A 26,590-nucleotide genomic window follows, 5' to 3' on the forward strand; every position below is an offset into this window, starting at 1 on the left:
GCGCATGGGTTGTCTTTGCGCTTCCCCGCTTTTTCGGGAGCCGGAGCGACCCCACCTAGCTTAAAGAATTTTAAAATGTGATGTGCCTCGTATTTGGGTGGCCTGACCCTACCACCCTACCTGCGCGGCCCATAGGCTCAGAGGGGGCTCCATCGGATTCCATGCCTGCGGCTCTCTTCCCTGGTGCCGATGTCCCCCCATGGATCCGGGAATGGATCTGGTCCTGCGCTGGTCATGCCTTTGCAACCTTACTTGGTGCTGGCCTGACTCCGATGCTCCTAGTACCACTGGTGCCCCCCCAGTGGTGCCAGTCCCATTCTGATTTGTGGTGACCTGAGCCAGTACGGCATTGACCGTCGCCAATACCAGCACCTACAGAACCTCCAGGTCCTAGGTCGTTTCCTGAGCCCTATTCCGACGCACTATGAGAGAAAGAAGATTGATAGGGGTCACGGGACCCTTTAGTAGTCTAGCCTTATCATGAAATGGACAGGATTGAGGATTTGATTGAGGCCAGTGGATGGACACCTATCCAGATCGTGGCATGCATTCTCCCCTTACCGTGGCTAAGGAAGAGGGAGTGTCATTTGCTATGGTGATGCGAAAGGCGGCTGAGGTCCTGGATCTTCAGCTCCCTTCGGTGGCGTTCAAAACTAATATCTTGATGGAGGTCTTGCAGCCAGGTGTCTCCTCTTCGGAACCCTTGCTATCCTTTAATGAGGCCCTTACAGATGTCCAACTGGGTACCTGGTTCAAACCCAGCACAGGGTCTCCTGTGAATAGGTTAATCACCTGCCGCCACTGCCCAGCTCTGTGCGACACAAGATTTCTCACCAACCTCCCTACCCAGAGAGCTTGGTGGTCCAAGCCTCTACCTCCCATGACGCATTCCATTCCGCTCCACTAAACAGAGAATTCAAGAGGCTGGATAGTTGGAGTAAGAAAATCTTTTCTTCCACCAGCCTTGCACTGCGGTCAGTGAACACAACATGCTGATTGGGCCGTTTTTCCCACTCCCTGTGGGAAACGGTTGCGCAAGTGCTGCCGCAGGTCCTGGAGGAGGCCCTGGCCATCCTCTCCCAAGTGGTGTCAGACAGGACAGCAAAGTTCACCAACCGTTGTGGGCTCGACACGACCGACTAGCTCGATGGAGCGATTTCATCGATGTTATCTATTCGACGCCATGCCTGGTTGAGAATTTCTGGCTTTTCAGGGGATTTCGAGGCCTCTCTCAAGGAGATGCTCTTTGTTGTCACCTGTCTCTTCAGAGACAAGGCAGACATGGGGCTGAAGCGCTTCAAGGACCCACGGGCTACCACTTAGTCCTTGGGCCTCTCAGTCGCCACACATCCCCAGTCTGCCTTTCGTCCCTTTCGATCACCAAGAATGCACAATGTCAGCAGTTTTGAGCCTGTGAGTTTCCAAGGTAGCTCTTGCTCAGAGATGCTATTCGTCTTGAGTGAATGTATGGCCTCCTGTACGCCTTTACACCAATACCACTCCTGACCAAAGTTCTCAAGAAGGTCAGGAACGACCGGGCCCACATCATCCTTATGGCTCCGGATTGGGCACAGAGAGTATTGTACGCCTAGCTGTTGAGCATGAGCATTAGTCCTCTAATGAGGCCTCTTCTGGAGGGTCTTCTGTTGCAGCAGGGCAGGGTTCTGCACCCAAATCCCAAAACACTTCTTATTCCTGTGTGGAGATTGAGCAGCGACAGTCGACAGTTTTCGATCTTCTGCCCACAGTTTGCAATGTTGTCTTGGCAGGCAAGTGTCCCTCCATCAAGATTGTATGCAACTGCTGTTGGCACAAGATAGTGACATGGTGTACAGATAAACGTGTTGATCCTCTATCTGCACCCTTTTCTCAGGTTCTCTTGTTCATTCTTAGCTTGGCCCCGCAGGTCTCTGCTTTGGGCATGTTGAAAGGTTATCTTTCTGCCAATTTGGCATTTCTGTGGTTGCCAGATCACCCATCTCTTTTCAAATCACCTATTGTACATAGGTTTCTGAAAGGTCTCTAGTATATGTACCCACCAGCACTCTTTATTAAGCCTCATTGGTACCTCAACCTGGTTCTCAAATTTCAGATGCGCGCTCCCTTCGAGCTGCTCCCCAACTGTCCACTCAGGATTCTCACCATAAAAACAGAATTCCTAGTGGCAATAACATCTGCCCATTGGGTCAGTGAGTTACAGGCACTATTGGCCAATCCTCCATACCACACCTTCTACCCAGATAAGCTGGTTCTCTGAACTAGAGGATATGTTTTACTGATGGTATTAACTCCCTTCCATGTAGGCCAGTCCATCACTCTGCCTACCTTTTACTTTCCACCTTACCCCTCTAAAAAAAGAGAAGACTCCTTATCTGGTAGACACTCTATCTAGTCACAGATTCCTTTCCTACCCTTCTACCCTCCCCGCTCTGCGAACGGAATTTAGTGTTAAAGGTTAACCCCTTTAAGGGTACTATCTTCGCACACCAGTGGTCAGTGTTACTCGTGGCTCTGCACGTCTAGTGTGGAAAATTGCAAAATAAATTGACGTCAGCATGCTGAGGTGACACCTATATAGGCACCATGCATGTCACGTCCGGTGAGGAAGATGCCACACAGAGACGAAAAATGCCATCTACCAGCGTGCAGAGGTACTTCTGCTCAGCAAAAGTTTCCGGATCCAATCTGACACCTCGGGAATATTCTAATGTAAGGAATCTGCAGCTAGATAGAGTCTCTATCAGATAATACGTTACCAAAGGTAAGTAACTTGTTCAATGCAGCTGAGGATAAGGGAAGGAAGTGGCCAGACTGCTGACTGATCAGTGTGAGAGACAGTTTTGTTTACGGAGATATTAATATTCTATTTCAGTACTGAGTGGAAGCTGCCACGGGGTAGTGGAATCCAGAGTGGAAAATGTTCTATAAGAGATCCAGTAAAATGAGAACATGGATTAAATGAAGAATATTTTGTGTGGAAGGAATAGAAATCACTAAAGGAGAAGAAAATAAAGCCAACTGAGCAACTGTTTTTTCTTTTTATTTGCCTATCTAATTTGTTTCGACAAATAAAAAGAAATAAAATGCTTGAAAGCATTCTTTTTGTGTGTACAGGTGGGGACACATTGGGGGTAAGAGTTAAAACAGTGGGAGGGTAGGGAGAACTACACAGACAAGGTGGAGCAATAAAAGGGGGCAGAGGACCACATGGGCTAGAGAGAGAGAGACACAAAGCACGTAGAGGTCAGAGAGAAGCATACCTGAGAATAGGTGGAAATAACATGCGCATGAAACATTTAAAAAATAGTTCCTAGAGAGCGAGCACATCTGATGATGCGAGTAAGAGAGATGGTAAATGCGGACATGCTCCATGGGAGGATAAATACAAGCTGGACATGCTAAAACCAATGAAGGCAGCGAATAGAATCAAACAATTGTGAAGGACAAACGCAAAGCCAATGGCAAGCAATGAGTGGAATATATTTCTAGGTAAGTATTCAGCATGTCCTTAATATGTTTTTCTCAGCCTAAAAAGTAGTCATACCAACACTGATATCTCTCTCTCTCTCGCTCTCTCTCTCGCTCTCTCGCTCTCTCGCTCGCTCTCGCTCGCTCTCGCTCGCTCTCTCTCGCTCTCTCTCGCTCTCTCTTTCTCTCTCTCTCGCTCTCTCTCTCGCTCTCTCTCTCGCTCTCTCTCTCGCTCTCTCTCTCGCTCTCTCTCTCTCTCTCTCATTCTTGTTCTCTTGATCTCTCTTTCTGTTTCTCTCCCTCGCTCTCTCTGACTCTCTCTCTTTTTCTCTCTCGCTCTCTCTCTCACTCCAATAGGATCCTACTCTGTAACAGTACTTGGCTTCGCATATCCAATACTGTAAGGTACTTGCCCAACAAATCCATATTATAAACGCTAACACAGTGGGTACACAACCAATGTCGCCTTCTTCAGGAGAGTATTTGATATTGAGGATTAGTAGTATAGAGTATGCTCAATGAACTATTTCCAGAGAGTCTATATCCAAACAAATGTAACACACTGTCATTCAAAGTTATCACTTTGCAAGAGTATACAAAGTAGAAACCAGTCATAAATTCGAATAGTGTATTTAGACTGATAATTAATTTCTATCCATATATTAGAACATTGATTTTGTCAAATCATTATGGGAAATAAACGTATATTGCTTTATCTTAAGGACTTTCTTTTAGTATGTTTCTTTTGAAAAACAAGCTTATAGATATGTTCATAAAAAGAACTTCCCTATACAATACAATAATAGAGAAACATGACCACCCTTTCCTTTACCTATGCACAAAATTCATGTACACACTAGAACAGTGAAACCTAGCTCTCACATTTTTTCCTCCAGGGAAATCAATTCAAGCAATACAATTTACCACTCACACTACCTAGTCACTATTTATGTAACATCAAGATCCTTATTCGCTCCCATATTCAAGCCTTTTTGTGACATTGTTTGTTACATCTCATATATCATCGGACCCATGTAGACTCATACTCTGACAGATATATAAATTATCTTTGTGCTATTCAGCCTAAATAGTAATACCAAAGAAGTTATGGCATTCAGTTATTCATTACTGTACCCTTCATGTATGTTTATTTCATTCACTCCATAACTTAAGAGGCTAGAACTCCAAGAAGTGCCACTTTCTGATAATGCGGTGGTATTGAGCTAGTTCTTTATTACGTCCAGCTATGCAAAGCTGTAGCAATCTGACATTTTATTTCTGTGACATGTTGTACTTCTATTCATCAAAAGACCTAAAATATGAAAAGCATAGAATGATTATTTAACTGGTAGCCAGAAATAAGCCCTGTGGCTGGATATGCCTATACCCATAAACCCAGAAGTGGGCCCCTTTCTAATCACCTCATTCGGGAAATGCAGACCACTAACGCGCAATGGCATGCTGAGATGACTGAATTGATATACTGTTCGTGGGAAGTAACATTGTTAATATAAAACATAAGACAAACCAACGTGGATTTAGCATTTTTTCATCACTGCAGAATTAGAACTACTAGAATGTAAAACAGTGACAGGGGATCTGTATTGTAGGATGCAACGAGGGCAGAAAGAGTTACTTTTTCTCTATGCAACATCTACCTTACAACAACTAGATTGTCTTGTTATGATATTATTATATATTTAGACCATCAGTACATAGAGCTTATTTCATACCAATATGTCTTGATCTCTTCACATGACCCGTTTGTTTAAAGAGCAAATAGTCACATTCAATGATGTACAATTTATTTTTTTATTTATTTAGAAGTTTGTAAAGCGCACAGCTACCCCCAACGGAGGTGTCCCGGCGCTGAGGCATTCGACTCTGTCATACTTTCATCCATCCTCTCAGATTTCCATTTACTTTGCCATCCATCAATCCTCTCAGATTTCTATTTATCCACCCACCCATCTTCTGAGTTTTCCATACACTCTACAATTCTTTCACCCAGCCACATATCCATCCATCCTCTTAGATTTCCATTTACTCTGCCATATTTTCAGCCAACCTCCCATCAATTCGCCCTCTTCAATTTCCATTTACTTTGCCATCCTTGTACCTATATTATCAATCCATCCATCTTCTCAATTTCAATTTACTTTGCCATCCTTTCACCCATTGATCCATTCCTCAATCCATTCTCTCAGATTCCCATTTACTCTGCTATGCTTTCACCCTCTGATCCACCCATCCACTCCTATTTCTAGTTACTTTGTAATCCATTCATATACCCATCTATTTGTCCGTCCATCCTATGTGTTTTCTATTCACTCTACCAACCTTTCACTCACCCGTCCATTCACCTGCTTAGATTTCCATTTACTCCCCAGCCACCCATCCATCCTCTCAAATTTCCATGTACTCTGCCATCATTTCACTCATCCATCCATTCTTCTATCCATCCTCTCAGATTTCCATTTACTTTGCCATCCATCTATCCAACCATCCTCTCATTGTGGTTAAAAGCCCACAGCAGTAGTAGGCCAGCCTTGGAACGGTTTGTCTAATTTTGCAGCTTTAAGAAATGTAAAGCTCAACCGTGCTTGGGCACTTCTTCCAATGGCAGCTCCCTTCTCCTTTGCCTCCTTATGCCACAAGCGTCCAACATACAGCAGTTGGGCTAGTTTTTGTGACCAGTCACGAGCGTTGTGACCTAGTATATAGTACCAGAATTGTTACTTGTATGTTGTGAAAGCAGGAGAGGAAAGACAAACTGTGATGATGCTGGAATAGAATGTTAAGGGTATGATGCAATGGAGTTATGGTATTCCAATGTTCTGACTTGAGCCAGTATCAGTGTAATGCTGGAGGTTGTCATGAAGACTGATGCCAGTAAAGATCTCTATCTTTAAACTTGGAACTGGACCTATTTATTACAAATTGGCGACGAGCGAACTTGTGCAGGGAACAAGCAAGCAACCTTCATCCCTGGAACGACACTGATGTAGAAATCAGTGCTAATGAAGCGATTTTAACGAGCCTAAGCTAAGCTGTTGAATTGGGAAAGAAGGAGGTAAACTGACGATTTTAACGAGCCTGAGCTAAGCTGTTGAATTGGAAAAGGAGGTGGTAAACTGACGATTTTAACCTGTCCAGCTTTTAATACCCAAATTTACTGCATATTTGAACTTGAGCAGTTGAGCAGTTGTTGATAACCGCGTTACGAGATAAGAGACAGTTAATAGTTTGGTTGCAAGTTGATGCTTTGTAAGCGTGCCTCGAATGGTAAACAAGCTGGTGTAAGGAAGTTTGGAGCACGGTAATTGAAAGTACTCGATTCCTTAAAAGTAATTAAACAAAGTGCTGACAGTGCGCGTGTTTCCTAATGTTCGCAATGAAGGAGGATTAGCGCGAGTCAAGCCGTGTCTTCAAAAGTAAACACATGCGCGAGTTAATGCAGCGCGTGTTGACAATATCCTCGGTGAAGGAACTCAACGAGGATTAGCGCGAGTCAAGCCGTGTCTTCAAAGGTAAACACAGCGCGAGTTAGCGCAGCGCGTGTTGAAGGAGCTCAACGCATGGCAACAGTGCGCGCGTTGAGGAATTCATAGCACGATTCAAGGAATTAAATAATTACCTTAGTAACAGAGCAGGTCAAAGATCGGCGAAATCTCGGATACATTAAGCTGGAAACAACAACGCTGGTACGAACAAGGAACGTGTAGATCCGTGGAAACAGCAGAAGGACTAACAGTAAAAGCCAGATATATGAAAAACTGAAAAAGGACTTGCGTGCAAACTGCTAAGAGGAAAGAAAACAGAATTTCACGTTGCAGTGTATACAGTGACTATCATGATTGGTTGTTTTAGTTAATTATTTTAATTAATTGTTTTAATTAATTGTTTTAATTAATTATTTCAGTCAATTGTTTTAGTTATATTTTATTCCTATTCATACTTAGAAAATGTCTGATGATTCAATGTCAGCTCCACCAAAATTTTTGCCGGTGCCTGGTGATCCCATTATTCCATGGAAAAGATGGAAAAATATTTTTTTCACTTATTTATTAGCCATTGGTGGAGATAAATATGGGCCTGTTAGGAGGCAAGCCATATTATTACATCATTTGGGTGTTGAAGGGAGGCGCATTTATGATGATTTGCCAGAAATTTCTCTGGGGATGGGTGATGGGCAGCCGGTAAACATTTATGAAATGTCATTGCAGATGCTAGAGAAACACTTCTTGCCAAAAATTAACGTTGTGTTTGAAAGACATAAGTTTTTTTCTAGAGGACAAAAGTCTGATGAGGGCGTTGTATCTTATGTAGCGACTCTTAGAGGGTTAGCTGTCACGTGTGAATTTGGAATATTGTGTGATTCGTTAATAAGAGATCAAATAGTCAGATGCACGAATAATAAGAAGGTTAGAGAAAAGTTGCTATCAAAGAATCCTACTTTAGAAGAGGCTATCCAGATCGCTAGAAGCATGGAAGATACAGACCATTGGATCAGAGAGATAGATAGTGAAAAAAAAGTTTCAGAAACTCCGTCAACAGTGATGGTGAAAGAAATAGCAGCTGAGGTAAAAGACATAAAAAAAGATGTTAAGAAAACAATATATAAGGGGTATGGAAACAGGTAGAGCGAAGACCAATAATCTGCTACAGGTGTGGATGTCCTGGGCATATAAGTTCAAGCTTTGCATGTGGTGCCAGGAATGCTACGTGCAGGTCTTGTGGAAAAAGGGGTCATTTGGCTAAGGCCTGTAGGTCCAGAGGGAATGTTCCGACAACAAGTGTGAAAGAAATAGAAAATGAGGAAGAAAATTGTGGAGAGATATTTTTAACTGTTGATGGAATTGAACTGGGAGATCGCCAGTTGATAGAGGCAGGCGAGAAAGATAATGTATATGTGATTTTGAAAGTCAGTAATAATCCAATGAACTTAAAGATGGAAAGCACAGGGAAACTGGAAAAGCCACATTGTGAAATTACTGTGGGAAAGGGTATTGTGAAATTATTGGTGGATTCAGGAAGTTTATTCACTCTCATTTCAAAAGATGCTTTTGTGGGAAACTTGGGTGGAGAAATGTCTGAACTTACAACCCCGGATGTGAAGGCAGTAGGATACGGGGGTTCTAAAATCAACATTTTGGGAATGCATTGGACAAGCATAGTTTTTGAACAAAGAGGGGTATATGGAAGAGTATATATCACGGATGAGGGATCTAACTTACTCGGGTGGAGACACCAGAAAGATTTGGGGATAATATTGAATCCTAATGCGCCAGAACCAGTAATGACAGTGGAAAACAATGTTGGAAGCAAGTCTTGTGATGGAGATGCAAAAAATGATTGGGGTGAAAAAATAATGAATAAGTACTCCAAAGTGTTTGCCGAAAATCTGGGTATGTTGAAGGGTTTTACGCACAAGATTGTGTTAAAAAACAATGCGAAACCTGTGGTACATAAAGTAAGGTCTGTACCTTACATGATGAAGGAAGCCTTGCAAAAAGAATTGGAAAAGTTATTGCAAGCTAAGATTATTGAACCGATTGAGTCCTCAGAGTGGTTATCTCCGATTGTTGTAGCTCCTAAGGAGGGTAATAATATTCGTTTGTGCATTGACTTACGAGATTTAAACAAAAACATATGGGTAGACAGGCAACCTTTGCCCAATATTGGAGAAATGTTAAGTGGGATGGGTGGGGGTTGTGTTTTCAGTGTTCTGGATATGTCATCGGCGTACCATCAGGTAAATTTACACCCAGATTCACGACATTTGACCTCATTTGTCACACCACTAGGGGCATTTCGCTACCGGAGGATGCCATTCGGTTTGGCATCGGCTTCCGCAGTTTTCCAGAGAGTGATGCACAACATATTGAAGGGTTTGGAGAGAGTGATGTGTTTTCAGGACGACATCTTGATAGTGGGGAGGTCACACAAAGAGCATGATGAGATTATGGAGAAGGTTTTATGTAGGGTTGAGAAGTATGGATTGACGATAAAGAAAGAGAAATGTCAAATTAGATTGGGAACGGTTAATTATTTGGGTCATCAGATATCGGCGGAAGGTATAAGACCGAAAAATAGTATTGTGAGAGCAGTTAAAGATGCACCTTCTCCGATCAATAAAGAGCAGTTAAAATCTTTTCTGGGATTGGCGGAATATTGTTCAAAGTTTGTTCCCAATTTCAGTGAGATAGTGGAACCTATGAGACTTTTGTTGAAAAAGGGAGTAGTTTTTGATTGGAACTTGGATTGTGAAAGAGCATTTGAAAATTTGAAGTCTTATCTTGCAGGGGCACCCGCGTTGGGGCATTTTGATCATAGGAAAAGAACTATTGTGGTTAGTGATGCAAGTAATGTGGGTATTGGTGCTGTGTTGTTGCAGGAGTCTGATGGGGAAGAGAAAGTTATAGGTTTTGCTTCCAGGAGATTGCAGGGTGCAGAGAGGAGTTATTCCACAATTGAGAAAGAAGCCCTTGCATGTTGTTGGGCTGTAGCGCATTATAGGTATTATCTGTGGGGTATACCTTTTGTACTGAAGACAGACCATAAACCTTTGATTCATTTATTCAAGGGTGGTCGGGGTTTAGATGGTAGTGTGACTCCCCGAATTTCTAGGTGGTTGACATCGGTATTGGATTATAATTTTATTGTAGAGTATGTGCGGGGAGAAAAAAATGTCTTGGCTGATTGTTTGTCCAGAATGCCAGTGGAAGGAGATTCTGGTGTTGTAGATGTGGAGGAATTGGTCGTGGAAGTTGATGGTCAATTTGCCATAAGTCAAGATGAATGGAAGGAAGCGGTGGAAAAAGATGAGGAATATAAAGGATTGAGAGAAGTCATCATGAATTGCTGGGGTGAGTCTGATGTGTTGCATAAGTACAAACAATATTTACAAGTTAAAGACGAATTGAGTCTACAAAATGATAGAATTTTGCGTAGAAGTAGGATTATTCCACCGAATGTGTTGAGAGTTAAGATATTGAAGATTGTACATGAGGGTCATCTTGGAAGAAGTTTAACCAAGCGGAGATTGAGAGAGTCGTTTTGGTGGCCAGGGATGGACAAGGATGTGGAAAACATGGTGAAAGAGTGCTATGCATGTAGCAATAGTGACAAGATGAAGATTACTAGGAATCCTCCTTTGAGGTGCATGGAGCATCCAATGAAACCATGGGAAAAAATAGGTTTGGATATTTTAGGCCCAGTTGATAAATTGGGGAGTAACAACCGATTTTTGGTGGTATTGGTGGATTACCATAGTAAGTGGTTCACGTGCAAATCTATGACAGATGTGACTTCAAGGAATGTGATAACGTTTTTGAAGGAAGTTTTTCTTGAAGAAGGGGTGCCTAAGACGCTTCTGACTGACAATGGTGTTCAGTTAGTTTCAGTGGAAATGGAGAACTACTTGAAAAATATAGGAGTCTGTCATGAGAAGGTTGCTTTGTTCCATCCTCAGGCTAATGGGTTGGTGGAGAGAGTTAATCGCATGATTATGGAAAATATTCAACTTTCATTAGCAAATGGGTTGTTCTGGAAAGATGAGTTAAGAAGAATGATGTGGGGTCATAGGATCACTCCTCATACAGTAACAGGGGTTTCTCCTTTTGTTGCGTTAAGGGGTAGGGAGCCCGGAACGAAAGAGTCACCAATGTGGTTGCAGGATAAAAAACAGGTTTGGATCGATAGAGAAGGAATGAGGTTAAGAGTGCAAGAAAGTCAAAAGCGGAATAAAATGGAGTATGATCAAAGGAAGGCAGTTAAGGAATTGGTCTTTAACAAAGGTGATTGGGTGGTGGTAAGGAGGTTTGGCTTTATAAAGAAAGGTGAAAGCAAATTTTCTCAACCATGCAAAATAATATCGGTGGAAGGTTCTGTAGCTCTTCTTGAAGATGGAAGGAAGAGGAGTGTGGGAGATTTATGTAAGGTAACTCATTTATGAAATGTTATTAAGAAGAATTGTGTAAAATATTTCATGTGTGTAATGTCATTAAGGGGATTTATGTGAGTCTCCATTGATGAAATATTAGTTAAGGAAAAAAATTAGCAAAGGAAAACATGTATGTTTATTTTTAGATTGCATTGTTTAATTGTCTATAGGGGGGAGATGTGTGATGATGCTGGAATAGAATGTTAAGGGTATGATGCAATGGAGTTATGGTATTCCAATGTTCTGACTTGAGCCAGTATCAGTGTAATGCTCGAGGTTGTCATGAAGACTGATGCCAGTAAAGATCTCTATCTTTAAACTTGGAACTGGACCTATTTATTACAAAAACCAATTATGAATCATAATTACAACGGCGTGGCAGTATTGTGCCATACAAGAACAAAAAGTACCACTAAAATATGGGGAGGTAGCCCATGCTGTGATTACCTACACACAACCTTCACAGAAGTATAATCTTCTATACCAAGTGATCTCCAAAGTGTGTTTCTGTTAAGACTTTATCCCATATCCTTAAATATAAATGACTGTGAGAGGGTTTTTCTACAATATTGAGAAAAGTAAACATTTTGTTACCTATAGTACTGTTTTCTAAGAAATGGTTTGAGCTTTCCAAAGCAATGTTCACATTTAGTCTAGACTCATATACCTGAACGTCCAAACTCAAGAGTAAGTACTAAGGAAGCTGTTAATTTCTTCTTGCGTATTGGATAATTAATGTCCACAGAATCTTCACTCTCCTCTCTTTACCAGTTTCTCTAATATAACACTTATTTCAGGGTTAGGCAATAGGATATACAAAATTTTTGGTCCTTCAATTCCTCATCTGCTTAAGGTATCTTGTGTTACCATTGAACTCAAGTTTATTGATCTCCAGTGCTTCATCAATGGATTAGCATCTACCAAAACAACGATTACCCCTCACAGGTGGCGGACCCCATATTGTGTCCTGAGTATCCATCAAGGTCATCTTGGTATCAGCATGCACCAGGTTTTTATTCTTACGAAAGGCAAATGTTTTTCTGTGGGTATTTACTCTAAATTGCATTGAGAATATGCCAGTTATCAGTGATCAAATTCTTGTCTCTGCTATTCATTAGAAAAGTGTGTAACACAAACTAGTGTTTATCCGGAGCCTTTCATCCTATCACTACTGAACATTGAATCTGTATTTTGGAATCTCATCCTTTTGCAAGAATGGTGTTTATGATAGTCTCTTGCAGTAAGCTTTTCTCTCAACACTTCTCTGTGTTAGATACTTGTTCACATATATTGTACATACATGTATTAGCACAGGTCCTCTGAAATTAAGCGGCTAGTCAAAAGGGAGGTCCTCTTTGGCTTTTCAGATGAAGCCTATACAGTTTGAGTACAAGCCATTCATTGTTAATTGAATCACAGACCAGTTAAAGGGAAGGACTCCTCTACTTATTGTGTAAATGATGTCACTCTGACAAGACAAAATGGCTATACGTTGAGCTGGAAAAAAATAGACCCAGACTCACTCATGAATATGGTTATATCTAGTTGCAGTGAATCTATTAATAAATGCACAGGGGAAGGCAATACAGCATCTGACATAGTGGAGGGTTTTCCGTCCTATCTGAATTTATAGGTAATTTTCTACACATGAATTCTAATAGGAAATCTATTCAAAAGAAAGGGTGGTTTGATCACAGTTGTACTAAAGCTCATTCCAATCTCAAATCTGCTCTTCATAGTAAGCCTCCAAATAATGATAGAATAAAAGAAGCGAGAAGGGCATATCGAAACGCCTTGAAAGCAAGGAAGAATAGGCTAAGGGAGGAGGCATGGAACAATCTCCGAACTGCATCTGAATTGAAAGACTCCTCAGCGTTTTGGAAAGCGGTAAATGTCTTGTTTTTAGCCGACGCAGGGAGGGCAAGTATAGAGATAGCGGTAACTGGCAAGGAATGGGTGGACCACTATTCTAAACTATATTTTATTCCTTCCCCGGAATCAAGTATTGGCGACTTGGTGGGCGATAGAATAGAATCTCTGATTGTTAATTATCACTCGCAACTTCAACTGTACCCTAAAGAGATTGAGGAGGCGATTAGATAGAGTAAGAGTGGCAAAGCTCCAGGGCCTGATGGCATCCCTGTTGACCTTTTTAAATACAATATAGCCTTCTGGGGACCTATTTTAACCCACGTTATCAATGCCTGCATATCGACTAGTCGTATTGCTGCTTGGAGCGAATCGATTTTGGTCCCGATTTTTAAAAAGGGAGACAGGCATAATCCTGCATGCTATCGCCCCATTTCGCTCCTAGATTCCACGGTTAAAATAATTGGAAGAGTAATTTTATCCAGAATACAGACTTGGGCAGATGAGCACTCCATCATTAGCAATATTCAATATGGCTTCCGAAAGGGCCTGGGAACGATAGACCAGTGCCTAAACTTAGAATTAATTACCACCAAATATACTAAGGCTACAAGGGGCCCTCTTTATTTAGCCTTTGTGGATTTATCCGTGGCTTTCAACTGCGTTATCCACAATAAAATATGGCCGATTTTAGAGAAGCTAGGAGTAGAATTATCTCTAATTTCCTTAATGCGTGAATTTTATATTGAGGCGAGAGCCATGGTGCGTTTTGGGACAGAGGGTGAGTGCACTGACCGTTTTACTGTAGGTAGAGGCGTAAGGCAAGGCTGTGTTCTGGCACCTCTCCTTTTTACCCTGTATATTAACAACTTAGATCTGACTTTGCGAAAGGAGTGCCAGGGGCAGGGAATTGCCGTCTCCCTGTGCTAATGTATGCTGACGATGCGGTGCTCATGGCCCGCACCCCAAATAGTCTCCAGACGGTTTTAAATAGCTTTGTAACTTTTATGTCTAATTTGGGACTCACAGTCAATTCATCTAAAACATTTATACTAAAATGTGGTCAGGGGAGTAATAGGAGCCGCACTTTCTTCCTTGAGGAGAATAGCTTAACCTGTGCTAATACTTTTTCATATCTGGGGGTTCTTTTCGACCGCACTGGTTCATGGTCAAAGGCTGTAAATTTACGAAGAATGTTGTTTCATAAGGCCCTGACAGATCTGAGCAATTTTAGTAAAAAATTAGGCAGACATCCCCCCACTGAACTACTCCACATTTACAAAGCTAAATGTGTATCAATAGCGACCTATGGAGCGGGTATATGGGGATACGTAGATGTGACTTCTATACAAAAGACTGAAAACAGATTTCTTAGACATCTGCTTGCTCTTCCAGCAAGCGTTTCTACTTTTAATTGTCACATGGAGTTGGGCCTATCGCATATATATAAGATGTCATTGGTATTCAACCATTCCTCCTCTGGCATCATATCTGGACCACAGAGCAGACCAGCTTAAATCGCCAAGTGATCAGAGATTGCTGCGCGTTAGACAGGGCCTCTCATATAGGATGGCTTATGCATATTAAAGATTTTTCGCGCAAATTGGGCCATCCAGAATATTTTGATAACCCCAGTAGCTTGACTAAACTAAATAGGAAAGCTCTGAAACTTAGTTGTCTGCATTATCTCGAAAATATAAGACTAAACAGAGAGATCCACAAAATCTCAGTCCTGGCACACCAAAATATCCTTATTACTTTCAAGATACAGCCGTATTTAACATATGTACCCCTTGATTTTGATAGATTCCTATTAACATGTTTTAGGATGTCTATTGTTCATAGGCTATTCAGCTTTCCCGCATTTAATGATTGGTCCAGGCAATTGTCTAATTGCCCTTGCGATGGTGTGTCCGCACAATCTACCATGCACGTCTTATTTTTCTGTAAATTTTATATTTACCAGAGGAAACGGTGGATACTTCCGGTGCTCAGAACATTAGGGCTGAAACAATGTTGCCCAGCCTTTTTAGTCATGCAATCTCTGGGGGAAGAGCTCATAACTTTATCAGTTACATTGTTTCTAAAGTCTATTTTTAAATGTAGGAAGACCATTTTTATGTAAGAAACGGTACTGTAAAAAATGTATTTATAACTTTGAGGTCAGTCCTCTTTTATTTATTAGATATATGTGTTTTTGCCCTTGACTGTACTGAATTTTGAATGTGCTTTTATGATTATCCTTTTAATCGAATAAAGCTTGATTTGATTGATTGATAATAATAATCAATATGTAAATGTTCTACCATTACTTTATACCTGCCATCTGTAATTCTTAGCTTTTCATTACATAAATGTAGCCATAAAAAGAAGTCCTCGGGTTGTTCATCCTCACCCTTTCAATGAATAAACATATTCTTTATAATGCAATACATATCTCACATCATAAGAAAAGGAAGTGTTTTCATTCAAATAGTTAGTTATTCATTTACACAATCTTTAGACTTATACAATACATTCATTAGAGCGATCCCGGGGATACTTATATAGCATATCCCTGATCACCTATAAAGCTTTTTCTGTGGAATATTTGTATTTATGGTTCTTCAACATCATTTGTAACCAAGAGAAGCAGCTGAACCAAAGTATCCTCCTGGTGCTGCAGCATATCTCATGCCCTTTCTTAGGTCTTGCCTGCGTTGCAGCGTGCAAGCGCTGCTTCGCCTTGGCGAGATGTATTGTCGTCGCTTTCGTGTCCGGCTTCTCTGGAAGCTTGTTTGGTGTCTGCCCTGTCAGCATTAGGCCCTGCCAACCTGGACTGGAGATTTCACTCACACACGCTCGTGCACGGCGTCTCTTCCAGACACTCGTGTTTATATATGCATCACGCTTTCACTTAAGGTGAAACCGCGATGCATATATAAACAAGCGGCAGACACGCGGTTCTGGGAGACAGCAGGATTCTGACCTGGAACCTTTTCCCTATAAACATTTCTTGCATGGTTCACGCAGAATTATCGTTTTTCTGACTGTTACCGCCACTCCCAAGAATCCCTCGCAGCAAAAAATGCATTGGCTCGGTCTCAGTGCTCTGTGATAATACATTCCTGGGGGGCTTAGTCATCCTGGCAACAAGACACCGCTGGCTGCCCCTCTGGTGATGTAATGCAATGCTGGACCCGCGTGTTTGCAAGCAATTACAGAACACCCAGCCTTCTTCAAACAAAATGGCAGCTCTGACGCCGGCTGCAATTTATATATACTTCTCCTGAACGTGTCACTAAATCCTTTGCAACCCAGATGCGCTTTTCACGGGGGGAAGAATGCCAAAACTTATTTTTAGTGACTGAACAGACTGAAAAGTGAGTGCTTAGAGAGCAACAGAGCCGTGCAGTCTGTGAAAGGAGCTTGCTCCACTGCCTGGCAATTGCCCCAGGTTGTACAACGTGTGTGCTGATGACATGCAGTAGGATGGTGTTTTAGTCATGATGGTGAAGTTGCGGACTGTTACTGCCACCTCTGGCACTGAATTGTCGACTTTTCATGATGCATTACAGCATTCTCGGCACACGCCCGTTCTTTTCATCAGCATTCCCACCCCGACTCGGGCTTTTCGTGAGGCATTACAGCATTCTCAGCGCACGCACCCGTTCTTTTCATCAGCATTCCCACCCCGACTCGGGCTTTTTATACATGACACCAGGGGCTTCGCGAGCATTTGCAATGCATAGGTTTTTTTCATTTGCTAAACTTTCAGCTACTGGCATTGTAAATGACAAAGCTTTTATCTATGTGTTGATTTTAAAAACAGATAAATAAAATGCCAATAGCTTAAAATTTCTCAAATGCGAGACCTATTGCATTGCAAATGCTTGTCTTTTACGTTTTTACTTTTCCTTTCTCTGACCTGCACATGTCCCACCCTTTAAACCCCAGTCTTTCTGCATTAATAAAGAGGCTGCTGGTTGGTTTGAGTATAAATAGAAAGTCTGTGGTCCTACCCCGTGCTACACCTTTGGTACGTCAACAGTTTCTGGTTGCCACTAAACAGATAGTGTTGGGTCAGAGGTCTGAATATCAGAGAATGTACACAAAGCAATTAGACACCTTTCTACCTTCTGATTTTGGTGCTTCTTCGTAGTCTTTGCGTCAAGGATTGCAAGGAAGGTCTCTCGGACAAACAGAGGAAAAGAAGTAGCAGTTATCACACCTGGTGACCATTTCAAGTCCAGATTACAAAGATGCAGATCACAAGTAGTGGGTGAAAATTGCGCACTCACTTCTTACAACCTGTCTGCCATTTTGCTAACCACTTGTCTAATAAATAATATTAGGTTGGTCGCTATTTGTGACTCCAGTGATTGGCATCCACAGGATGATGGCCTGGAAGGGACTGCTGACCTCAATCACTGCATTTGTATTCCCAAACAGAAACCATATTTTTAAGCAGCCCATGTTCCTTAAACCAACAGGAGGTGCTTAAAAATGTTTCCCATTTTGGAAGGCATTGGGGGAGTATTCAGTGGTCCCAGGGACCCTTGTGGTCGTCCGACATGATTTTCAAAGGAGAAGCTTCCCCTTTGCGAATCAGTTACAACCTATTAGAGATGTTTGTATTTTTGAGTTACTCTTGCAGTTGCTGACACAAACTATTGAGTGATTCCATTATGAATCTCGGTTAGGAGGGGACTTACCTTTCATGTTCTTTCCCTATAGTGATCTGTAGTGAGTTTCAAAAGCTTGTTTGTGAGTCAAGAAAGCCTTCACAATGCACAAAAGGACTTTTGAACATTTGCCAAACACCATTTCATTTTGTAACCTCCAAACCCTGTGCAACTGCAAACTGGTTTTGCATATCTAGCCCAGTATAAGAATTCCATGATGCCCTTTCACAATGAAGAAAATTTTGAAAAGAGGGCCTGTTTTCTAAGATAGCAAAGACCAAAATCCACACTAGAAATTGAGGGCCTAGTGGCTCATCTATTCGAGAAGTGTTGAATCATTATGCCTTTCATAAAAGGGTCTTAAAAAGAGTGGCAAAGAACAACTTACACTGAATCCCTTGTATTAAAGAGAATTCCTATTACCAGAAAGAACATAGGGTCTTCAAGAAATTATGACCGAGATTAGTGTTGAACTACCCTGCCATTTTCTTTCTTTTTCAAGTAGTAACTTGTTCCTGGCGATAGAGAAAATATCCTGCTGCTACAACTGTTAGGAAGAACCCACGTAAAGGTTTTGATCCACTACATCCTCATCCAGCCTAGTCATAGATGCTGCTGCTGCTGAATGCCAGTGACAAATTCATCAGAACCAGACTGAATAATGACTTTCTTGCTTATTAAAATTATTTATTTCTTTGGTGTTTGCAAATCCACATTCTTGAAACAGCTCGTTGTACTCACAATACTAATCGTGACATATAGACTGTTGAGTACCTGCATTTACGAAGACCTGCTTTGGACTCCTTTTTAGTGAACTTGCAGCTTATGACCTTGTTCATTGATATATTGGACACCACACTCCAGAAATGGGTTTACATTCACAAATATCAAGCAGAGTTTGACTAAGGGATGGGTTCACTAAATATATTCACAATGGTCTCATTGGTGCTCGCCATTTGGTTTTTCTAATAGCTACGTTGTCATGCAGCATTAAACACTACAGGCCTACGTACAGATACTTGTATCACAAGGTTGCCTATGGTGCTCTGAATGCATTACAATTAAAAATGATAGCTAAAATAGCTCATTTTAATTTTGCACTAAGTCGTGGTAATTTTGGCACCTCATTTATTAGTTTTAAAAATGTATCAACATTTGCATGCTATATTGAGAGGTTATGGTACAACGTACTTGTACCAGATAAAAGTGACAGCACAGAGTACCACCGTTTATTGCCATCATTTTATCACAGCTCTCTTTGCCTACTGAACTGAATATTTGAAAGTTAAAACTGTGCTCATCAATGTCATTTATGAAGGCACGTTAACTCGAATGAACTTTTTTAGTTTTAAATTATTCACTACATATATGACGTCCTAGAAGTTATTTTAGGACTGTGTTTGTTTCTGAATAGGCCAATTGCTTTTGATGAATTTTTCATATGTATTTGAGAAGTTTGAAAGCTACCACTGTAAAACCAATTGTTAAATGACAATATTTTCATCTGTCACTTCTGAATGAATGCGAATATATTATTCATTTCCTCTTTATTTTTGCAGGAAGGTACTTTTCTATGCCTAGCCCTCATCAGGTAGTAGTGTTTTCCATGGAATGTGTTGGTTTTTCCAAAGCACTTTCATCTATCAGTACAGATAGCCCTATCAGCCACACAGGCAAGACATTAGTCTTAGGTCTTTAATTTCAGTGCTTGATTGTGTGATTTTGCATATATATTTGCACCTTCAAAATAAAACCATGTTTTTGTTTGTAATAACTCAAAGGCTACTTGTTAAATTCTGAACCTAATGTTACTAGAGCTTTCCATTGTGTCAGCAGACATTAATATGATTGATTTCTATGATATTGCGATGCCCAACAAATTTAGATTTATTATTTGTGCAGAGTACTTCGAAATGTACATAATTGATTGGTACATTTTCTTTGATGACACTGTCATAAGTGACTCATTTATTGAATTAAAAATAATACTTTTGTATAGAAAAAGTATATTTATACAATTTTGTTTCCAGCAAAAACATGTTAAATAGCATGCCAAAATATGTACAAAATGATTAACACTTACAAATCCATCTGAAGTGTTCTGGCTGCTTCCTGTCTGAAGGTCTTGGCTCTTGTGAGAAAATCTTAACTTTTTGAGCACAGCATCATTTTGGAGTTCAATATGTTTTAATAGATATTTTCATTGCAGCATTTTAAGTTCTGTGCTCTGTTAATACCTAATATTGCACCATAAATAGCGGATGAATTCCAACATGATCCTTGCTGCTGCATGATTAAGTATGATAACGTAGTAAATGTGTGCTGTTTGTACAAATAAAAGCTCAAAACTTGCTAGTTCCAGAGCTTAAGTAAATGTTCGGTAGATACCTCTCATTTTTTAAGTCTTACCTCGTTAGGTTCCTTCAAAGTAGCATTTTTTTGTATTTTTCCATTTCAAAGTTGTTGAGTGTTCTTTTGAAAATGCAGAGGGCTGTACAACATTAAATTTGTGCAGACAATATTGTTTTAAATTAAACCAAGACCACTCCAGACTACAATAATTGAGCAGTTAGGTGCATGTTGAGGTTTGTGGCAAAAAGAATTAAATACTTTTCATGTGTAGGTGCATTATCTGATATTGCCAAGCTTTCGGTGAATATGGTGAACAGCATGGTAGTAATGAACAGCATGGTAGTAGTGAAGGACAAAGTGCAGTTCTTTCAAATTTTACATTATTCACTTTTCTAAAAATGTTCTGTCATACGTTTGTCGTTTAAACTCTTTGTTCGACTGTAAACATAGGACATAAAGAGACAGCATCTGTCTTAGGATAAAAATACATTACCATATGTCAAAACAAGATTAAAATAGAAAGAGAGCAATAAAACTGGTAAAACCGCATACATCAATATAAAATATCATTCTGATGGATACATGAGCCTGTGGATTCCTCACCTTTTGCATTACCCCTGCATCAGCATTCCGCGGAAACTTTTTCTTAGCTCTCCTACATCGACGAGGACATCACTATGACACGACTCCGCTGGCGAGTCCGTATGATGTCACCGGAGCCATAAGAAGACCTCGTCAGCGTGCTCACGTCAGTTCCCTTTTTTTCCACGCTGTGGACGTGTAACGGTTTTCTGGGAATCTCTAATTAGTTTCATTATTACTTAGTTTCTTCTTCTCTTTTGGAGTAGCAGTGCGATGGCTACTTTGAAGAAGTCTGGAGTCAAGCCTTGTAGGGTGTGTGGGGACATATGTCCATCACTGATCCCCACGACGACTGCCTCTGGTGTCTCTCGTTGGACCACGACAAATCCGAATGCACTGAAGGAGCGTGAGGTTAAGCTCTTCATGGCGCGAGCGAGAAAGGAGAAGAGGGGTCGTAAAAGGTCAAAATTGAAGTTGAAGACCTTGCATACTTTGAAGTCGAAGAAATATAAGAAGAAGAGAAGACATGGATCTCAACGTCAATCTTCGAAGGGTAGAGCTTCGACGCTGCTTTCTCCGGCTCCGCGACCTTATTCTAAGGATGTTGTCTCGTCTTTGCCTTCTCCTTCTCCTCAAGCGACTTCAGCCCACTCTCCGACACCGAGGGGTTCTTCAGCACCCAGGGTTTCTCCAGCACCAAGGGATTCTCTGGAGCCCAGGGAGTCTTCTCTTGTTTCTGTGGCTTTGTCTGTACTGGATATGTCGTCCCTGGCGCTGCAGCCTCAGCCTTCAACGCGACCTCAAGTGGATTCAGACTCTGTTCTTCATCCTCCCTTCCCTGGGCCAGGGTTGGATCCATCCCATTTTCTTAATGCAATGTACGGCATGTTTTCCAGGGCATCAGCCTACCCTACCGGTGCACTGTCTAGCCCCGTGGGTTCGCTTGCCTTTCATTTGGGCATCCCTCAGCAAAATGCCCAGGCACCCTTTGTGCCGTTCTATGCCGAGGGCGCTGTCCTGGCAGTTTCCGGCTCCTAGGTTTTCGACGTTGATCTCACAGTCTCCGGCACCACGCTTGGTGTCGTCGACGCCGATCCCTAAAATGCGGTCAAGGAAGTAAGCCCAAAGGCTGCTGGAGGAAGAGGAATATCAGCAGGATGAGGCTGAAGAAGGGGAAATCATCGACTCAGTTGATGAATTCGATGGCCTTTGGGAGGCCAGTGGTTTAGACACTTCCCCGGAGTGGGAGCTTTCATCCTCAAAGGCCTTGCCTTCTCAGGATGTCATCAGGATGGCTGCAGAACTTTTGGATCTTCAACTGCCCACAGCTGAAATCAGGCCAAATTTTCTCATTGAGGTGTTGCATTCACCACCTTCTATTGTTGAACCTCTTTTGCCTTTTAATGAGCCAATTCTGGAGTTATGGCAGAAACCCGTATCTGCTCCTGCTGTTTCAAGGACTGTGGCAAGAAGGTATAAGACTGGTCCTAATGATCCTGCCTTTCTTACTGCCCATCCTTCACCGGAAATCTTGATGGTGCAGGCTTCCTGTTCTAAGCAGTCGGCTGGGTGGTTCCCCACAACTCCGGGAAACAGGGACTCCAAGAAATTGAGCAATCTGCCAAGAAGGTTTTCTCTTCTGCAAGTATGGTGTTAAAGTCTACTAATGCAACGCGCTTGTTGGGGAGGTATATCCATGCCTTAATGGACTCAGCCAAGCAGTTGGCTCCTAAAGTTACCAGAGAATGACCGTGTTTCCTTTTTGGAGGTTTTGGCAGACACGCAGGCTGCGGCCCGTCAGGTAATCCAGTCTGGTCTGGATCCTGCGGATTGAGTAGCCAGGATTTATGGGTTCCTCCGTAGCTACCAGGAGGCATGCCTAGCTCAGGTCTTCGGGGTTCTCTCCGGATGGGTAGGCTACTCTTCTTGATCTGCCGTTTGATGTGTCCAGACTCTTTGGTGGAAAGGCCGATTCGGCACTACAGAGGCTCAATGACAGTAGAGCTACTGCAAAGTCATTTGGTTTGCAGGGCCAACCTAGGGGTTATGGATATAGGAGGTACCGTGGTTTTGGGAAGACAGCTTCCTTTCGAGGCCGTCAGCTGGCTCAGCAACATCAGCAGCAGAACCCTCTGTACAAATCGTACAGAAGAAAGGGTAAACGTCGTCTGCGGCGGGCCTCTCTGCAACTCTCCTCCTCCTCTTCTTCCTCTCCTGCCCCCACTGCTGCTACCATGGGAAAGCATCTCTAGATCCCCCATCTTGGAGCATGTTGGTCTTGTAGGGGGTCGGGTGTCCCATTTTCTACAAGATTGGAAATCTATTACATCAGACCTTTCGGTTTTGAATCTTGTGGAAAATGGGTACGCCCTACCCTTCCGAGAGTTTCCACTTCCTTACCCTCCTCGCCAGGGCTGGTGTTTGGAGGACCATTTGCTGCTTCTGCAGCAGGAGGTTTTTGCTTTACTTCAGAAAGGTACGATAGAGGTAGTTCCGGAGCAGGGGTCAGGGATGCTACTTCTGTTATTTCCTGATCCCCATGAAGGACGGCAGGTTAAGACTGATCCCAGACCTCACGATCTTGAATTTTTCTCTCGGGCAGGAAAAATTCAAGATGTTGACCCTAGCTCAGGTTCTTCTGGCGCTGCAGCAAGAAGACTAGATGGTGTTGATCGAATTGCAGGATGCTTATTTTCACATTCCTATCCTGAAGTCACATTGGAAGTATCTACGTTTTACAGTAGGGTCCCTGCACTACCAGTTTGCGGTCCTCCCATTCGGCCTTACTTCTGTGCCTCAGGTCTTCACAAAGGTGATGGCGGTGGTGGCAGTTCATCTCAGAAGGTCGGGGATTCCCGTTTTCCCCTATCTGGATGATTGGCTGCTCCAAGCAAAGCCGCCAGAGATGGTGCTGCATCATCTGCAGGTAACAGCACAGCTGTTATTCGACTTGGGCATCTCGATAAATGTGCCCAAATCTCACCTGGTGCCCTCACAGCGCAACCTGTTCATAGGGACAGTACTCGACACTACTGTGTGTTGAGCTTTCCCACCTCCGCAGAGGATTCTCGACATTCAGGAGATGAATCCTTTGTTTCACGATGGAGCGGTTGTTCCAGTCCTGAAGGTGCTACGTCTGCTCCGTCTCTTAGCTTCCTGCATACTGTTGGTCAACCATGTACGCTGGCACATGAGGGCACTCCAGTGGTGCCTCCTCAGGCAGTAGTATCAACACAACGGACATCTCGGGGAAATGGTCAGGATCTCCAGAGACACTGCAGCGTAGCTGTCTTGGTGGAGTGCAACCTCTCTCAAGGGTGGCCCTTTCACCTTCTTCCACCGGTGGCCACGGTGATCATGGATGCCTCCACTCTAGGGGGGATGCTCATCTGGAGGATCTGAAGATCAAGGGTCTTTGGTCTCCGAAAGAAAAGTTGCTTCACATCAACCTTCTGGAATTGCGGGCGATATGTTTGGCTCTCAAGGCTTTTCTTCCCTCCCTTTGCGGTCAGACGATTCAAGTCCTAACGGACAACACTACCGTGATGTGGTACATAAACAAACAGGGAGGCGTAGTGTCATATCGTCTCCGCATAGAGGCTCTGCGACTCTGGTCCTGGGCTCAGGGCCATCATATTTGTATGTTTGCAAGTCTCAGTCGGCAATTTGCGGCCCATCACGAGTGGAGGCTTCATCCGGAGTTGATCCATCACATCTTCAAGATGTGGGGGTTTCCTCGGTTAGACCTTTTCGCCACTCTCTGCCCGTCGTTCTGCAGTCTCCAGTCTCCGATGTGGGGAGCGTTGGAGGACGTGTTTCAATTAAATTGAAGCTCGCAACTCCTTTATGCTTTTCCTCCCACCCTTTGCTCCGTCTCCCTCTCAAGGCAGATCTCCTCTCGCAGGGGCAGGTTCTACACCCCCACCTCCAGAGTCTGCACCTTCATGCCTGGATATTGAACGGGGCAATCTGAGTTCCTTCTCTCTCTCCCAGGATGTGTTATTTTATCATCCAGGGGACACACCACCAAATCTGTTTATTCTTCTAGATGGGCCAGGTTTGTGAAGTGGTGTGGAGCGAGGTCCATTGATCATTTGAAGGCCCTTTTATTGGATGCACTTAGTTTTTCACTTTCTTTGGCCCAGCAAGCTTGTGCTGTGGCGACGGTTATAGGCGATTTGTTAGTCTTCCTTTGTTTGCCAGACCAGCCGTCTTTATTTAAGTCTCCCATTGTCATGAGGTTCATTAAGGGCCTCACCAATAGGTTTCCTCCTACTCCCTTCATAATGCCTCAGTGGGATTTGAATGTAGTTCTTTCATTTCTGATGGGGTCTCCTTTTGAGCCACTTCATAGTTGTCCTTTGAGGCTGCTTTCTTCTAAGACTATTTTTCTGGTGGCCATTACCTCGGCCACGAGAGTAAGTGAGCTGCGGGCTCTTAGTTCTCAGCCCCCTTTCACTACTATCCATGCAGACAAGATGGTTCATAGGACCTGGGCTGCTTTCCTACCTAAGGTGGTTTCTCCTTTCCATCTGGGACAGTCTATTACTTTGCATACCTTCTATCCTCCCCCTTCCAAGGAGAAGGAGAGACTTCACCGCCTGGACCCTAAGTGGGCGATCAGTTTCTGCCTGGACAGAACCAAGGACTCAAGGTTGGATGACCATCTCTTTGTTGGCTTTGTTGGGTAGATGAAGTGCAAAGCCGTCCACAAGATAACGTTATCCAGGTGGATCATCTTGTGCATCAAGATATGCTACGCCCTGGCCAAGCAAGAGCCTCCTGAAGGTAATAGAGCTCATTCTACTAGAGCTAAGTCTACCACGTCTGCTTTGGCTAGAGGTGTTCCTGGAGTGGACATTTGTAAGGCTGCAACATGGGCCTCCCTCCACACTTTGGCAAAGCATTATTGCTTGGATTTTGAGGTGAGGAGGGATGGCCATTTTACTCGTTCTGTGTTGCAAGATGTTTTGGTATGAATAAGTGGACACCCTCCTCCAGGAGCTGGACTGATGTGGGATCCAATTGAGAAGGTGAGGAATCCACAGGCAGATGTATCCATCAGAAGAACAAGTTACTTACCTTCGGTAACGTTTTTTCTGGTGGCTACAGTATCTGCCTGTGGATTCCTCACTGACTCGCCCTCCTCCCCGTTGTCCACCTTCGTATAACGAAAAGGTTTTCATGGTTTGACATGGTTGTTATCCTTTGTCTTTTGCTTGCCATACTGTTGGTTAGTAGGAAATGATTTGTTTCTTTAGCTTTTCCTTTTTTAACTATATCCTGTGTGTATTAGCTTATATATTGTATGCTGTGTATACTTCAATTATGTTGTCGGTCCACCCGTTCACCTCTGAGGCACGGAAAAAATGGGTGGAACTGATGTCAGCACTCTGACGAGGTCTTCTTATGGCTCCGGTGACGTCATACGGAGTCGCGAGCAGAGCCGTGCCATTGTGACGTCCTCATCAACGTGGGAGAGCTAAGAAAAAGTTTACGCTGAATGCTGGCGCAGGGGTAATTCAAAAGGTTAGGAATCCACAGGCAGATACTGTATCCACCAGAAAAAGCATTACCAAAGGTAAGTAACTAGATCACAACTCCAAAAGATATATATATATCTTCTGGATCATAATTGTTGTGCTAAGGTCCCGGAGTACAGCGTGCTACAGGCTTGTATAAGGCCTTTTGAAAATTATGGCTCTCTGCA

At 42.7% G+C, this 26,590-nt stretch overlaps 1 protein-coding gene across 2 annotated transcripts in view; it reads left to right on the top strand.

Annotated features, from left to right (window-relative positions):
• DMXL1 (Dmx like 1) overlaps positions 1-26,590 on the top strand; it is a 1,781,042-nt gene that overhangs the window by 1,284,765 nt on the left and 469,687 nt on the right. The window contains exon 29 of one of the 2 annotated variants that reach the window (XM_085632653.1): positions 19,506-19,619. The exons of the other annotated variant lie outside the window; for it this stretch is intronic. Within the exon in view, the coding sequence (XP_085488779.1) occupies positions 19,506-19,619 (114 nt within the window). The remainder of the gene's footprint in view (positions 1-19,505; positions 19,620-26,590) is intronic. 2 annotated transcript variants of the gene reach the window in all.

Source organism: Triturus cristatus, chromosome 2_1, assembly GCF_964204655.1.
Source record: "Triturus cristatus chromosome 2_1, aTriCri1.1, whole genome shotgun sequence".
Taxonomy (NCBI): Eukaryota; Metazoa; Chordata; class Amphibia; order Caudata; family Salamandridae; genus Triturus; species Triturus cristatus.